The 16904-nt window shown below is 44.8% G+C and overlaps 1 protein-coding gene across 3 annotated transcripts in view; it reads right to left on the bottom strand.

The window, feature by feature from the left end:
* The window catches only part of PRORP (protein only RNase P catalytic subunit), a 97309-nt gene extending 80468 nt beyond the window's left edge, over positions 1-16841 (bottom strand). The window contains exons 1-4 of one of the 3 annotated variants that reach the window (XM_074955861.1): positions 16603-16841; positions 14043-15277; positions 11701-11748; positions 4605-4737 (exon numbers count right to left, since the gene is read on the bottom strand). In XM_074955861.1, the coding sequence (XP_074811962.1) occupies positions 4605-4737; positions 11701-11748; positions 14043-15043 (1182 nt within the window). In that variant the 5' untranslated portion in view covers positions 15044-15277; positions 16603-16841. Of the gene's footprint in view, positions 1-4604; positions 4738-11700; positions 11749-14042; positions 15278-15785; positions 16523-16602 lie in introns of those variants that run through there. The other 2 variants (XM_074955862.1, XM_074955863.1) reach the window with 2 other exon arrangements.
* Between the last annotated feature and the right edge of the window lie 63 nt (positions 16842-16904).

Raw genomic sequence — 16904 nt, 5'->3', positions numbered from 1 at the left:
AACTGTACAGCACACACGCCAGCACCACTGAAGTCAATCATCTTTCGTATAAACTTTATTCCAGTATGTTTCATAGCTTAAATAAATAGGATTACAGAGAAATAATAGAAAAGGAATATATCAAAAGATATAAGACAAAAGATATAAGACAAAAAAACAGCAGTAACAATACTTGGCCCTGATATAGTTCTTTTCTACCACAGATCTCGGAGTACTTTATAAAGATGAGTAGGTGTCATTATGCCCATCAGGCAGGTGGGAAAAACTGAGACACAGAAAGATAAGTGGACTTCTGCAAGATCACAAAAACTTAACAGCAGAATCAGAAACAAAACAGAGTTTTCCTGCCTTCCAGGCCTGTGTCCTATTCTCTGAACTTGTCTGAGTTTCATAATAAGACAGTAAATCACGGAGGTGGTGTGATACAGGATGGCAGTTCAATATGTCTTGACAATTAAAAAAGGAGGGAGTATTTGCACCAGTAATACCAAGATTGGGAGAAGGTCAGAGAAGAGCAGTAGTGGATGAGCAAAAGGTGCAAACAGCAAAGGGGAATAAAGAAAGAGAGAAAAGGTGAATAAAGCAGATTTGAGTTACTCCAGAGTGTATTTTACAAGCAAGGGCTACTTTCACTATACCAACACTTGTACTCAATATTTGAAGCCAAGTAGACTATTTTTTAAACTGAGAATATAGTCTCTAATTCTTTCTCCACAATGATGTATGCACTGTCCCTAAAGACTCAGTTCAATACGGTATAGATACTTTGTAAATAGTCCTAAAGTGGCATGTTACTTTGGGGATTAGGGGGAAGCTATAGAAGCTCATTATAAATGCAGGGAAGATGACAAATGCTTTCACAGTGAACTCTAGATTGAAGTCAGCACCAAGTAAGAAGTGCTTTACTTTAAGCAGGGATAAGTCATGCCAACAACTGCAGAGCACTCTAGTGCAAAACAGACTAAAAATAAACCCAACAATCTTTCCATTTCCTCCCTTGCCTATCAATCCTCTCACCCATCGCTAGCAACTAGGGACACAAAGATCCTCTGGTTCCTTAGGGGGTGACAGTTTTAGGGAGAACCAGGCAAAGAACCACATACAGGGACCAGGTGGCCCAAACCTCCCCCAAAAAGAGGAAAATTCTGGAAATTCAGCGTGGCCTGATTTCCTCCCCTCTCCACAACAGAGGAAGCAGATGGGACAGCTATGCAGCCTAAACTTCCAAATGAGAAATAGTAGTGGACTAACCCACCCAAGAATGGGCACAAAAAGTTGTACAAGTGCACACACAGACATGTATGACATGAATGTTGTGTTCGAGGGATATTGAGATTTTAAGTGTCAGGATATGTCTGGATTCTGACCAGGGCCTACTCAGCCTACAGTAATGAAAAGATGATCAACCTGCAATTCTCTGTGGTATTCCCTCTGTTAGCCAATTGTAAGAACAACTGGCAGGCCTTCACCACTATAGAAAATTCAACAGAACAGATTTTCAACTAGCAGTCAACAGATGAAGATAATACAGAAACAACAATAGTTCCCAATGCAGATTACAGTACTGGTATCGGGGCTAGTTCAAGCAAATCCGGGGCCTAGCACACTATTCAGTTAGGTCCCCCACTGCCAGGGGGTAGTTCAATGTGTGACCTGCTCTCCCTCTCCTACATACTCCAAATGGTTCTGCAGCCAGCTGGGTGGGTAATGGAAATAGGGAATATGGCCCTAACTGTTGTGCATTCATGGTGAACAAGTGGAAGAAGGTTACCAACTAAACCAAACTCGAAGCTGAACCGTGATAATAGAATCATAAGGTTAGAAAGGGTCACAAGGGTCATCTAGTCTAACCCCCAAGAATTTTTTATTCCCCATTTCCCAGGCCTGCACAGGGATATCCTTCCTCCCAAGGAATAGCACCGGGCCCCATCAGTGGTTCCACTGACTCCAGAGGGAACACTCATGGTGTAAGGTACTATTGATGTAACCTGGTTAACGGGACAAAAGAGACCCTGATTCCCCACAGGCCTCAAACTGGGACTCAAAGGGTATGAGCTGTACACCAGACCTGCAAGGTATAATTTCCTGCTCCAACAGACATACCTGTGCTAGTTCTGATTGGGCTATTGTGCTAAAAATACAAGCGTAGCCACTGCAGCATGAGCAGGGGGATGGGCTAGCTCCATGATCTCAGATGGGATCATACTCAGGACAGCCAGCCCATCACTCTGCTGCAGCTATACTTCTGGTTTTAACATGCTAGCTGGATCAGGGCTAGCTGGGTACATCTCCCAGCTCCAACATAAACATACCCAAACAAACTTCATAAATTAGCTTAACTAGTTAAGGAATCAGAGAAATCTAATCCGTTACCTTACCAGGATTTCTCCGAGAATTCTAAAAAATAGGTGGTATTGCTCATGTTACCATGCAACAATTCTTCCCAATTCTTGTTTAAATTTTAATACTATGGAGCAGCAGTAGCCATTTGACAATATTAAGGTTGCTGCTACATTTTTTTAAAGCTGATTCTGTAGCCCCTGTAAAATTCACAAAAGAAGTCAGATCAGTTTGAAAGTTGGGAGGATAAATCTGAAGCCAGGATAAACTTAGTGGGAAAAATATGAAGATACTTGAACAATGGGGTTCCGAGACAATGGGTACCCTAGAATTAGGTGTTTTAAAAGTTTCAAACATCTAATGCTTTTTCTGTACACAAATAGGGAAGAAACAGTAAGTAAGGTAATCATGGAACTTATATAGCTAGACTCTTCTTGTTGACATCTAGTGCATGGTATCATCAGAGGTCTAAAATCTGAAAAGTTATCAGACCTTCTTTTTGGCACTATGGAATGGAATGACAGAAAGTTGGCAATCTATACACTGCTGGCAGAGAGCACAAGCTTCCTAGCTGAGCTGTTAACTGTACTTCCAGCTTCACCCTAACCCATTCAACAAGAGGCTTGGCAAGGACAGGAAGAAGAGAAGGGGAGAGCTGAAGCTGTGACAGGTGTGCAGATAACAGCTCAGCTCCTCTTCCAGCAGCTCTTGCCAGCATACTGGGTTTAGGGACAAGTTCTATTCCCTCCATCCTCTTGGGGGCAGGATGACAGGGGTGGGGAACTCGTCCCTGAGACCAATACAGGAGATGAAGAATCAGCCCAGCTCTTTATATGGCTTCTCTATCCAATAAACTCTCTGTTGAACACCAGCAGGGGAAGTGCCAATCTGACAAGTGTATTGTGGGGAATCAGGATGCCACCCCTGACCTTTCTGATGATGTGCGTGAACAGTGGGGAGGCAAAGATTTAGGTGGTGCCAGGAAAGACAGCAGGAATGAAGTAGTAAGTGGAGACATGGATAGCCCTCCAGTGATGGGCCCCGTAATGCCCCACTCTCCTGGGTTTGGTAGGGCTTCTTCACCTGCAAGAGTGCTAGAGAGCTGGAGCTGCTGTACTCCCTAAAGATCACCAGAGCTATCTGCTACAGAGGTTGAAGCTGAACTCTGGCACTACCAGCAGCAAAGCCCAGCATTCTCATAATGCTTTGATCTTGTTACTATTAAAGGTCAGCAAACAAAATTTCTCAGATGTGGCACTGGCTCCATCTAGTGGTCTTTTATCTTTCAACTCCATTAAGTATCCAGGCTGCTCGTTTGCTAAAGTCAACACATAATGATGAGTAAGGACTTGCAAAGCAAAGCAAAAAAAGAAAACGTAAGAAGAGCATTTGACCATGATCTGTACGTATTGTACCATTTCTAACTCGTGTTTATGCAGTGATCCCTGTTCAAAGCAAGATGTTCCCACTGCAGATGATATATTACTATAGCCCATGTACATTTAGGACTGCGAGGTTAGTGTAATTTCTTGTGAATTTTGACAGGTAATATTGATGTTTATTTTCAAATATTTTTCCTAGTTTTGACAAACTATTGCACTATTGAAAAATCCAGCATTCAAGATTTAATAAATATAAGCTTCAGAAATAAACAATATTTAATGAGACGGCAGAGACTTCCCTTTTTTGCTAGGGCAACCTAGGTATTTTTAAACTTTTCTCCTTTGAAAATTTCATTTAGGAATCATGGAATATTTTCCACTGGTTTTTGGATGGGGGAAGAAATTGACATTTATTAACATTTACTACTAAAAATGTAATCATTCTAGTCCACTTATCCTCTCCTCAAATGACCAACTAGAAAGATGTGAAAAATTATGAGGGTGAAGGGAGAAATGGAGAGTTCAGCACTTGGATTCATGTTATTAAATTGTGGAGAAAATGTAGGCAGATTATTAAAATATTTGTGAGTTTCTTACTGATTAAGACAAAAATTAAAGATATACTGAAGGAACTGAAGGACCAAAATCATGATAAGTGAGATTAAGAATAAATGTATATGATTATAAGCAGAATGTCGAAATGAATTCTCAAATACATTTTACTATAAATCAGTGAAAAGGTATAGTATTAGCATGACAACTTTTTAAAAAATCCTTAATATAAAATTAAGTGTTGAAAAAATTATTATGGCTCTTAGACCTATTAAACATTAGTCACTTATGACTCTCCAGTCAATAAACCTGAAGGCCCTTGGGACCTACCTGAGGAGTCGTCTTCCTGAACGTATCAGTTCCCTGGATCACATCTTTCATTATTTTTTCCTTGAGTGCATTGTACTCTTCTTGGCTCAGATTAATAGATTCCAGGTTTTGGCTACAAACTGGACATTTTCCACTGTAACGGTAATAAAACCACAAACAAAGTATACATGTGTGTGAATAAGAATTGTAAAAGATCCATATGTTAAAATTCACTTCCATTTATTAACTGACTATGCATGCCTCTTTCTGTGCAAACAAAAAATAAATAAGTAATCAGAAAATGACTTGTGCCCAGTTTGGGCCAGATCCAAAACCTATGGAAATCAATGGAAATGCTCCAACTGACTTCAATGGGTTCTGGATCAGATCCTTGGGGACGTTTAGGGGTCAACTTCTGTGCCAGAGGTCCTAGTAGTGAAGGGAGAGGAAAGATGGTCCAGTGATTACAGCCCTACGCTGTGGCTTGGGAGAACAGCATTCAATTACAAGCACTACTACAAACTTCCTCCGTGACCTTGGAAAATGCATTTAGTCTTTCTCTATCTCAGTTATCCTCATCTGTACTTTTCTGCCTCATAAGTGTCTTGCAAAGACAAAATACATTAAAAACTCAAATGATCAGATACTACAGAGGGGATCACAGAAATAGCCTAAAATTGACTAAGGCATTGACTGAGCTACCTAAGCCTTTCCATGCTGACTCCCACTCTGACATAGTCTTTCCCCACTGCTGGAACCTTTAACTGTGCACAGGAGCAGCGAGTTATATGGGCTCCAGCAAATTCAGGGCCTGGATCCATCAATGTTTGGGGCCGGGTCTCTCCCCTGGCCCTGCCTGCCAGCCCACGCGCCTCCCCGGGAGCGTCCCCATGCCCTACCCACCTCCCCCGGAGCGTGCCTGCCTGTGCCCTGGGCAGCTGCCCCCTGCAGCTCCGCGCTGCACTCCCTTGCCAGCTGCTGCCGACTACAAAAGGGAGTGGCGCTGATAGCGGGCTGAGGTGCAGCCGCTGCCTGCGGAGGGAGGAGGCGCACACGAGATGGCAGCCCTCCCTCTCCCCCACCTCCGGCACCCACCACAGGGGAGGTGAGGGGGCTTCCTGGACCTGAGAGGGGCCCGGCCGCTAGGAGCATGTGGAGTGACAGTGCTGGGTGAGTGTGCTGCTGCTGGGGGTGGGGGAAGGGAAGAGGCGGTAGAGAGCACTCTGCTGCCAGTGGGGAGAGGGCTGGGGGGACCGTGGAGTCCTCCTCTCTGGCCCTGGCCCCGGCCCTGGCCCTGGCCCCGGGGTAAGCCTGCCTGCATCCTGGAGTCCTCATCCCCAGCCTCACCCCAGAGCCCACACCCCCAGCCAGAGCCCTCACCCCTCCTCACCCCAACCCTCTGCCCTAGCCCTGAGCCCCTCCCAAAGCCCACATCCCCAGCCAGTGCTCTCATCGCCCCACACCCCAACTCTCTGCCCTAGCCCTGAGCCCCTCCCACACCCCTCGTCCTCAGCCCCACCCCAGAGCCTGCACCTTCAGCCAGAGCCCACAGCCCCCCACATTGTGCAATACAGGGCAACTGTTAAAAGGCTTACTGTTTCCATGCCATTTTTACATTATTTAAAAAAATATATATCGGCTTACAAGGCAGGTGTGGGGGCAGGACTTGGACCTGTTCTGGGCACCACCAAAAGTTATACAAACCTGCTGCCCTGGACTGTGCAGGGGTGAGGCTCTGGCAGGGTGGGAAGCATCAGGAAAAGATTCTGGCAACTCCTCACAGCAAGAGCCTTTCACTAAGGAAAGGCTCTGGCAGGAAGGAGGCAGCAGAGAGGAGGCAGTGAGACACTGCACTGCTCAATGTAGCAGTGTAGATGTGGAAGGCACTGCAAAGATCCCATTTTGCCAGCTACCCCCTATTAAACTAAACTGATATATTCAGACAGTAAACATCCCAATAACCAGGTCAACATACACTATTTATAAATTAAATACTGAGCAGCTCCAAATCCATTAGAGATGTATCATGTAAAGCATGTTCCAGGCAAAGAATCATAGGGTTAGAAGGGATCGCAAGGGTCATTACCTCTGCCAAGATGCAAGATTTGTTGGGTCTAAATCATCCAAGACAGATGACTATTCAGCCTCCTTTTGAAAACCTCCAGTGAAGGAGCTTTCACAATCTCCTTACGCAGTCTGTTCCATTGTCCTACTGTTCTTACAGTTATGAAATTTTTTCAAGAGATTTAAGCTAAATCTGCTATGCTGTCATTTGAACCCACTGCCTCTTGTCCTGCCCTCAGTGGCAAGAGAACAACTTTTCTCCATCTTTTTTTATGGTAGCCTTTCAAATATTTGAAGGCTGCCCCAATCTCCTCTTTTTCAAACTAAACATATGTAGTTCTTTCAGCCTTTGCTCATATGGCTTGCATTCCATCCCTTTAATCATCTTTGTTGTTCATCTCTGTACCCTTTCCAGTTTCTCCACATTCTTTCTATACATACCATACTTGGGAAAAAATATTTTAAAATCCCCCAAGTCCATGGGCACACTTGTGAGTTAGAGCACATTAAAGGAGCCCCGGGTGCACTAGCTCACTACCCGTCCACACTGGCAAGGCACGTAGAGCGCTCTGACTCTGCGGTTAGAGTGCTCCTGGTACTCCACCTCGGCGAATGGAATAACGTTTTGTGTGCCCCCGCTGGAGAGTCGCAGCGCCAGTGTGGATGCCCTGGTCTATTAGTGAACTCTGATCGGCCTCCAGAAGCATCCCACAATGCCTGTTCTAGCCACTCTGGTCATCACTTTGAACTCTACTGTCCTACCCTCAGGTGACCAACCATCAGACCCACCCTTTAAATTCTCTGGGAATTTTGAAAATCCCCTTCCTGTTTGCTCAGCAAGGCGTGAAGTGCTCTCAGCAAACCTTTCCAGGTGACCATGCCTCCACACACCAGGCAATCCCCAGTATGGAGCAATGGTGAGATGCTGGACCTCATCAGTGTTTGGGAAGAGGAAGCTGTCCAGTCCCAGCTGCGCTCCAGCCATAGTAATTACGATACCTTCGGGCCGATATCAAGGGACACGATGGAAAGGGGCCATGACCAGGACGCACTGCAGTGCAGGGTTAAAGTGAAGGAGCTGCGGAATGCCTACCGCAAAGCCTGCGAGGCAAACAGCCGCTCCGGTGCTGCTCCCGCGACCTGCCATTTCTACAAAGCGCCGGACACAATACTTGGGGGCGACTCCACCTCCACTCCAAGTACCACCCTGGACACTTCAGAGCCCAGTTCAACAAGGCGGGAGGAGGAGCAGGAGCAAAGTGGGACCGAGGGTGCCGAGGCGGAGGAAGACACCCTGAAATCCCTAGATGCATGCGGCCAGGAGCTGTTCTCAAGCCAGGAGGAAGGTAGCCAGTGGCGGCAGCCAATGGCGGCGGCTGGTGCTTGGTGAAGGACAAACACCAGAGGAGGTGCCCGGTAAGTGGCTTTTATTTTGGGAAGGAAGTTACTCAGTGTGGGCTCTTGGGGCGAGGAGGGTTAGGGCTGCATGCATGCCTAGATGCGGCATTGATGTGCTCTCTTACATCTTGGTAATCGGCCTCAGTGATCTCTTCAAAGGTCTCATCCAGAACTTGGGCAATGCGCTTGCGCAGGTTTCTCGGGAGAGCCACTGTGGTCCTTGTCCCAGTGATCCCACCGCTAAGTGCTTGTTTCCCAAGCCCAAAAGCGGCATTCCACGGTGGTGAGCATGTCCGTGAATGCCACAAACAAACTTGTGTCATATGCGTTCCTCGAGTCGATATCATCGGAGCCCTCACTGTCACTTTGGCTCATAAGGAATAACTCGACTGCCAAACGGGACGTGTTGCGAGACTCATCAACATACTCCTCAGCAGTTCGGGCTCCATTCCCGCAGACCGAAAGGGAAGACAGAGCACGCAGTACAAAAAATGTTGAAAGATGGCACCAAATGTGGACAGAAGCACAGGGATTTCTGGGATGTGAACCGATGCATCACGGGGCGTTGGGACAGGACCCAGAATGCCCCACCCCTACACCCCCTTCCCACAAGCCACAGCGCCAGAATGGGAAGAGGTGCTCTGTGGGATAGCTGCCCATAATACAGCGCTCCCAATGCCGCTGCAAGTGCCGAAAATATGGACAGACTGCAGCGCTTTCCCTACTGCGCTCTCCGAAGGCGGGTTTAACTCAAAGCGCTCTACATCTGCAAGTGTAGCCATGCCCCATGTACAAGAACACCCCGGATCTCAAGTTAATTTGCCCAACTAAAATGTGATTGCCCCAATTTCTTTGAGATCAGAATGAGGTTTTTGTTGATGTTGTTTTTTAATTAAGTTGTGTTGCATATCCGGCCTCAAAGACAAACTAATGATCTAACACTCTTAAAAATCCTTGGTGAACCACCTAACTTATATGTCTGATTGTGGATGAAAATTACAATCAATTCCAACCTTAGCTTTTTTTGTAAAAGGTGGCAGTGGATAAAGAAACAAAGGATCAGCTATTTTGCTTAATTCCCTCTTTAGTGTTGCTTGGCCAGGTAGGTACAGGGGGAACTAAGCTAATCGTGTCTGATCTCTCCCTGAAAACTTTGAGGGCTTTTACAAAAAATATGAGGTAGAAGACCTGTTTTCATTCTCATCCTCAGATTGCACATGCCAACCACTGTCTCCAGGATTTTTAAGTACAAGTCAGCAGGTTGTACAGTAGGCAGTACATAAAATGTCATTTATCCTGAACAGTTCTTTGGTTGTTCCAGGCTGCCAGACAAAAGGATTTTTCCTTGCCTCCTCCCACTTAGGTCTTTTCATAGATGCAAAGTAGAATGTTGATGTTTCACATTTTCCCCTCTACGATGCTCTGTTCAGAGGCTTACATTCATCCAGCTGTGCATGCTTTGAACTGAAGGAGGGATCATTCTTTTTTACATCAATCAATTTGTGAAGTTCTGATCTGCATAATCCTAGAACACCGCCATAGATTTTGAGCTTTAAATGTTAAGAAACAGCAAGTCATTCTCCCCTGATTTTTGCACAGAGAAAAGCGAAGAGTGAGCCGACGTATATTTCTTACCCAACACAACCACAAATACCTAATTGGCACAACAACCAGACTTCTGGTCTATATCAAAACACAGACCATACGCAAAAAATATTCCAAGATTGCATAAATTACTGTGCGGACAGTGTATTTGCTGACTTCACACACTAACAATGAGCAACTTTTAGTACATTCCACATACTCAACCCACTGGTTGCTATCACAGGCCTAAGCCACACATCTGTATTAATCAGATGTCTGGCTATTTAAATAATCTAAACTCCTGATAAATAATTCTAAATACAACAGGCAAAAATTAGAACGACCTTGTTAAAACTCCACAATTTAAGAGCCCACAAGAAAGACCCCAAAAATTATTGAGACTCCACCAAAATTATTAAACTTATCATTTACAGACTTTGTTACAGCTGGCATATTTAAACCTTGAATCTTTTTCCAGTATCACTTTATATTAGTTAGAAAGATCTAATCGTAGAATAAAGTAAAGTCACGTTATGCTTTGTTTAACAAATTCATAACATTGTTTCCCAAGAGCCAAAGCCTGCTGAGTAGGTGTTCTAAGAGCAGCATAACCAACCAACCTCCTATGAGGTAAATTTCAGTAACTATTCAGGGTAACATTGTTTTTAGCACACAGTTGGATGCAGGGTCCTGAAGAGTAAAAATAGCATACATTCCCCTCAGGAATGAAAGCTGATTACACCTCTGCATGGTTTAGGAAAGAACGTTTTTCTCTCCCACACACACCGTTCCCTGACAGTTAGGTGCACTGTTCAATTATTTTCTGGAGTGGTAGGGATAACATCAGACTTAACAAGCTGATGTTTGGATCCAGCATACCAATTGCCATGTGGAATCCCTAAGTGGAAGAGAATTAGAGCTTTCCATAACTGACCTTGGGAAGTCAAACAGCCTTTCTAACTCTCAAAGAAAAATTAATAGTCAGAAGTGTCTAAGTCTGAAGTTCCTGATTATCAGGACTAGAAGAAGCTACAAGCTCCAGGAAGCTGGAGGAGGAAGAAAACAAGCAGCCTGTATGCTGAAAATCAGACTTTACAGCAGCCCACTCCTGCTCCCACAGCAGTCAATGTTTCCTCCCCTCCCGCCGGCCCCGACTTCAATAGCAGCAGATGCAATACATACTCACATTTAAGAAAAGCTAAGAGAAATGTTAAAGAGTTAGCACCTGTACACTCTATTTTTATTACAAACCCTAAGCAGCATATAACTCAAAGATGTTCCTATCTTTGACACAATTCCAATACACATGAAAGACAAATCTGGCCTTCAAATTAGACTGACAATACGTAAGACACATTCACAAAGTTACAAATATTCGTATATTATATTTTGAAGAAATATGTATCTAAATCATCTATGAAGGAAAATACTTTGCAATTCCTTGATTTTGTCCATACTGCAAATTAACATTTTTTTGTGTGCAAATCTCTGTGGTAGGGCCAGGTTCTGAGCAATTACATAGGGACAGTTTACTTTAACCAAAATAATAATCTTGGCAAGGGTCTCTGGCTCCTAACCACCTACCATACAGGTTTACAGTCAGTAAATAAACAAACAGCCCTACAAACAGAGCAGTTCATTTCCTTCTCACTATGGTCAACAAAATAGCTTTCTCCTCCTGCTACAGGTGTATCCCAGACCCTCTTTAAGATGCAGGCCCTAATTAGCTCCCAGCTAAGAGCAACCCCTAGACCTGTCTTTGAACCCTGCCTGAAAGTTAACTCAAAATAAATAAACCCATCACCAGACACATACACTGTCAGGTTCAGAGTCTTCCTAAGGGCACTGTCGGGGTGGGATTGCAGATCCATGGCATCACCTCAGGGGTTTGAGAAGTCCTGTACACCCGCCAAAAAGTGTGTGTTAGAAATTATGATCAAAGAATTTATTTCAAAAAGAAATTTGAAATGACAGAATAGAAATAGTCCTTTTGTTTTATCAAAGTAAAGTTCATGGCAAAAAAAATCAAACACATTATTTATCAAGTTTTTACATAAAATATTGTATTTACCTATTTTTAATGGTAGTTAAGTGTCCTTCCCATTTCTCTCCTGGAATACTAAAAACAAAAATATATAAAATATAAATAATGTTAGACTTCTGTGTCATCATTTTTTTTAACTACAGTACAGCCAAAAGATTTTTTCTGGTCTGCATCTAGAATTAAAAATAATAACTGTTTACATATAAGGAGAAATTATATGAAGGCTCATCTGTTATACCTGCTTATGTGCAACACCCCGCATATGACTACTTAAGCATTTATCCGCAGTGGAACAGGCCTTGGGCCAGACAGAGACAGAGAGAGAGAACAACAACTCTGCAGTCCAATGGTTAAAGCACACACCCCCAGGAGGTGGAATGCTTTGGTCCAGTCCCTCTGCTCCAATGACTCTTTCATGATTTATCTGCAGCGGAACAGCTTCAACAGGAGAGTTTGACAGGTTTCAGAGTAGCAGCCATGTTCGTCTGTATTCGCAAAAAGAAAAGGAGTACTTGTGGCACCTTGGAGACGAACAAATTTATTTGAGCATAAGCTTTCGGGAGCTACAATAAATTTGTTCGTCTCTAAGGTGCCACAAGTACTCCTTTTCTTTTAGGAGAGTTTGAGTTAGCCCCGCATCAGAATACCCAATAGCTTATGGGTTACAGCACCCTCCTGAAAAGCAGATCTGTTGTTCAAATCCTTTCTTCCCCTCTGGCAGAGAGTGGGGAATTGAACCTGGGTCTTCCATATCCCAGGCAAGTGTGCTAACCGCTGGACTAAAAGTTATAAAGTGGGCATGGGAACCAGCACCACTTCCTCTGGCCAGTTTGCATGTAGTGAGGCAGGTGCCTAATTAATTCCAAAAAAAAAAAAAAACCGGCTTAGGCACCTAAACCCAAGGTAGCTGGTTCCTATCCATGCATCACTAAGCAGATATAGGCACCTCGCTACAGCCCAGATTTAAGAACCTCTCTCTGAGAGAGGAGTGGTGCTTTGCACACACCCCATCATCAGCATCTCCAATTGGCTAATCAAGGGCTTGTCTACAGTGACACTTTACAGAACTGCAACATTCTTGCTCAGAGGTGTGAAAAAACACCCCCGAGTGTAGCAAGTTTCGGTGCTGTAAAGCGCCAGTGTAGACAGTGCCCCAGCGCTGGGAGCTACGCCCCTCGTGGAAGTGGTTTTTCTAGAACGCTGGGAGAGGTGTCTCCCAGCACTCTGCCGCGACCACACGAGCCACATTAAAGTGCTGCCGCAGCAGTGCTTTAACATTGCCATTGTTGACTAGCCCTCCGTCCAGTGCTGGCTTTTATGGATTGCACTTCTTAGGTGACCATCTCTCCCCATTCACTGAATAGGGAGCCTAGGCAAATAACTCGGTTTCGTGGATCACCATGTTGTTCCTGTGCCTAGACATTAGGCACTGTGACATTAAGCATTACAAGGCCTAAGTCTCTTTATGGATCCCACACAAAGTCACTGCAACTCGACTCTGCAATGCTTGCATTGGGACCTTTTGACACTGCATCATCACAGTGCCAACACACACATCACTACACTGCATTGTCCACAATGATATATGAGGTTCTTTAGCTGTCTTGAAAGAAAAGAGAAAACAGGAAACCCTATTACCCTTCCTCCCACCAACTCAACTCTGTACATGAGCAGGCTTTCCCCCTGACCAAAATATGATGAGGCTGTCCTCTTTTATTCCCACTAATATGATTTTTTTTTAAATTACAGTTCTGCTCTGAGAAGCAATTATGCAAAAACAGCACTTTCTTATTCAACAGATCTCATTCTTGTGTGTACAGATCTCATTCTTGTGTACTAACATCTGCTGATTTCAGGGCCTTCTACTGAAATTACTCTGGTTACCCTCTGAGCCAACACATATTAGAAGGAATGAGCCAGAATTTGTTTTCTCATGGCATTTGCTATTTTCTTGTACCAGAGAGGAAAACTGTCTCAATTTTGTACAATTTACCACTTCTCTCCCCTAGTACATCAGAGGCAATTCTGACACTCATCAACGTTCAGTATTTGCTATCAAACATAACAAACCAAGGATGAGAACTGGTGAAGACAAATATGTGGGACTCATTAGAATATGCTACACCTATACCCTATACGAAAAATGCAAAATGAAAAGGTAAAAAATTGTGATAGGAAATCCAGACCTGGCAAAATTTTCTACTTACAGTAGAAATAAAGAGATTATGACAGTGCTTTTAAAAAAAAAGGAAAAACAACATAAAATGATAAAAGGTTTCAGGGATTTATACTGGCTTTTGGACTACGGTCTTAATGGATCACAGAGTCAATTCCCATTAACCAGTAACAGCTTTTGAAATAATATTTACCTTTCAAACCATAGCTTTATGCTTTGCATAAGAGCTTCTCCAGGATATAGTTGATTTTCTCTCAGATACAAGAGAATTCCTAAGAGTTCACTTTTTAACTGATTATCCTTCACACATTTGCCAGTATCAAAAAAGACTTGCAGCGTATCCAAGTTTGGTATCAAATCCTTAGCCAGCATTTCATGATACAGTTCACATGCCAAGTTTATTTCTTGGTTATTGAGGGCCCCTTTGATACAATCTCCATAGTTCCCTTTTGATGGGGTCATGACTTTTTTTATCTCTTCCAGTAGCAACAAGGCCTCTCTCCACCGATCGGAACCATTCAGCCCCTTGATCAGAAGGCTGTAGGCCCCCGTTTCTAAAGTCTTAAATCTGACTTTCATTATATCATAGACATCATAAACTTCTGCCATCTGCTCCTGCCGGACACACAGAGCCAGGTACTTGACCAATAAATTATAACTGATGTCACCTTTTCTCATTGCCACCATAGACAACAAGGACTTGGCCACATCTATGGAGCTGTTGCATTTGATCATTTGCTCTAGCATTACATCTTCAAACTTGCTAATTCCCTTAAATTCTCCCCTCAGCTCTTCCCATTCCGCCACACTCAAAGGTTTTTCTGGTGGCCGGATACCATTCTTTTTAGATATCATGAGCAGTTCCTCTTGATTCTTTGATCTCCTCTTGGCAGCTCCAGCAGAGAACAGGGAAAAAGGATGAGGAGAAGAGGTGTCTGTTCTGTCTCTGCCCTCCCTTTCCTCTCCATTTCTACCTTCAGACCTGGTCTTAGTAGAGAGCATATGAGTTGCTTTGGGATCCACTGGTATTGCAGATGGAGAAGTGGTAGTAAAAGGGAAACATTTAACATGTTCCCTGTTCGGAAGATGGAAGATGACAGCAAACAGCTGTTGGTGCCTTGGAACAGGCCAAAACATGTGGTATTTCCCCAAAGTCTGCAAACCCAAGAAGCTAGTGGGACGGAAGAAAGCCATGATAAGGAGAATGCATATACTGGGAACACTCCCCAGGAGAGATCTAGTGGGAAGTAAAGTTTGTGTGAGGAAGTTTACAGTAAAAGTCTTAAGGGGTGTCAAGCCTGCCCAACGGCTGAGGCTGTTTAAGGTTTATCATAAATATATGCTATAAAAATGGGGAGCAGCGATGTGAACTTCCTAAGAACTAAGAGCTGTTCTGCCGCTTTCATCCAAATCAGATCAGGAAATTACCTACAGAAAACAGAACACAAACAATACACTATTAGTACTTACATCTCCAGAGTAGTAACTTCAACATTACAATTCAGTTTACATTTTTACAACCAAAAAAGTGACCTACCTAACCTATCTTATGGTCTGGCACCCAAAATTTGCTTACCTAAAAGCCAATGATAAACTGCCAGTATTTTAACATGGGACTTCTACCAAAGCTCCCTCATGACTTATAGCTTGTGATAAACATCCGGGAAGGCAGGCATTCACATGCTGCAAACATAAAGGACGATTAATTTTTCTCACCATTTAAACAAAACCTGCTTTCCCAGTGATAACCATAGCTCAGGAGGGAGACAATACCATTCTGCAAGCAAGTTTTTTAATATGGGCACCTCCCAGTAAGCTATTATTTCCTAAAAAGTACACAAAGGATAGTGATAGCTGGGATCCAGCAAGTGTAACCATAAGAGAAGGGGTGTGTGGGCCAGAACGGGCAACAGGGGATGCATCATTTGATGATTACCTGTTCTGTTCATTCCCGCTGAAGCACCTGGCATTGGCCCCTGTCAAGACAGGATACACGTGCTAGATGGACCACTGGTTTGACCCATTATGACTGTTCTTATGCGTTTGGAGGAGGCAGAAAAGATCCTTGTGAGAGACCTTTGTTGCCAACTCTTGTGATTTTTATCACAAGTTTCACACTATTTGGTGTATGTCTTAAAGCCTCCACTGTTGAAGGGGTGTAATTAGGCAAGGGATTCAGCTTTCACTTTTAAAAAAAGCTTCTAGCCAGCACGATTATAGAGACTAGCTAGAAAATGTGAAGCCTGGGCACCCAAAGGCAAAACCATCACAGCAATAACTTCCTAACTCCAGCAGCTCTGCACGTTTCCAACCTCACGCTGACAAGCCAGTCTCACAGTATCTGGGCCTGACTAGTGAGGGCTGAGTGCTTGGGCCTGTGGCAACAGCACAACGTGCGCGTCCTCTCCGCAGACCTGGGAGAGGATCGCTGCCCCCCGGGACGTGCACCCCGAGCCGCTCCGAGACGCTGCGATGAGCCGCGGGGCTCAGACCCCCCGCACAAGCTGGGCCGGCTCAGCCGCATCCAGAGTCAGAGCGCAGGCAGCGGCCTCCTTTGGACTCAGCGGTATCCCGGGGAGCCCGTGGGAGCCACCAACCCCTGGCAGCGGAGCGACGGTTCGGGCAGCTCACAGAAGCCCAGCGCACACCTCCCGTGCCCCGGCCCCGGTGACGACTGCTGCCCGCACGCTGAAAACTACAGCTCCCAGCATGCAATGCAACCCGGCCGCCTGTACAGGGCGCGCAGCACGTACCGGGCGGGGGATGTAATCTCTGTGGTCCAATTGCGGGCCATGCCTTTGCTGCCTTCCCCATGCGGACCTGTCTCAGGCGAGACGCTGCGGGTGTCAGTATCGCAGCGCGGAGCGGCTCTGGAGGATGCCACTCATAGCCGAAGGGGGCGGGTCACGTAATGGCGGAGCCGCGCCGGCCAGTCGCTCTCCATAGGGAAGAGCTTTTCCCCTGAACTTGCTCTCTGTCCACGGTCCCTCCGCCAATCAGGGCTCTGTATGAGGCTCAGCACGGTCCAGACTGCGGGCTCGTGTGACGCATGTGA

The sequence above is a fragment of the Natator depressus genome, chromosome 6 (genome assembly GCF_965152275.1).
Source record: "Natator depressus isolate rNatDep1 chromosome 6, rNatDep2.hap1, whole genome shotgun sequence".
NCBI classification, from domain to species: domain Eukaryota; kingdom Metazoa; phylum Chordata; order Testudines; family Cheloniidae; genus Natator; species Natator depressus.
This window is presented reverse-complemented; position numbering and strand designations above follow the sequence as displayed.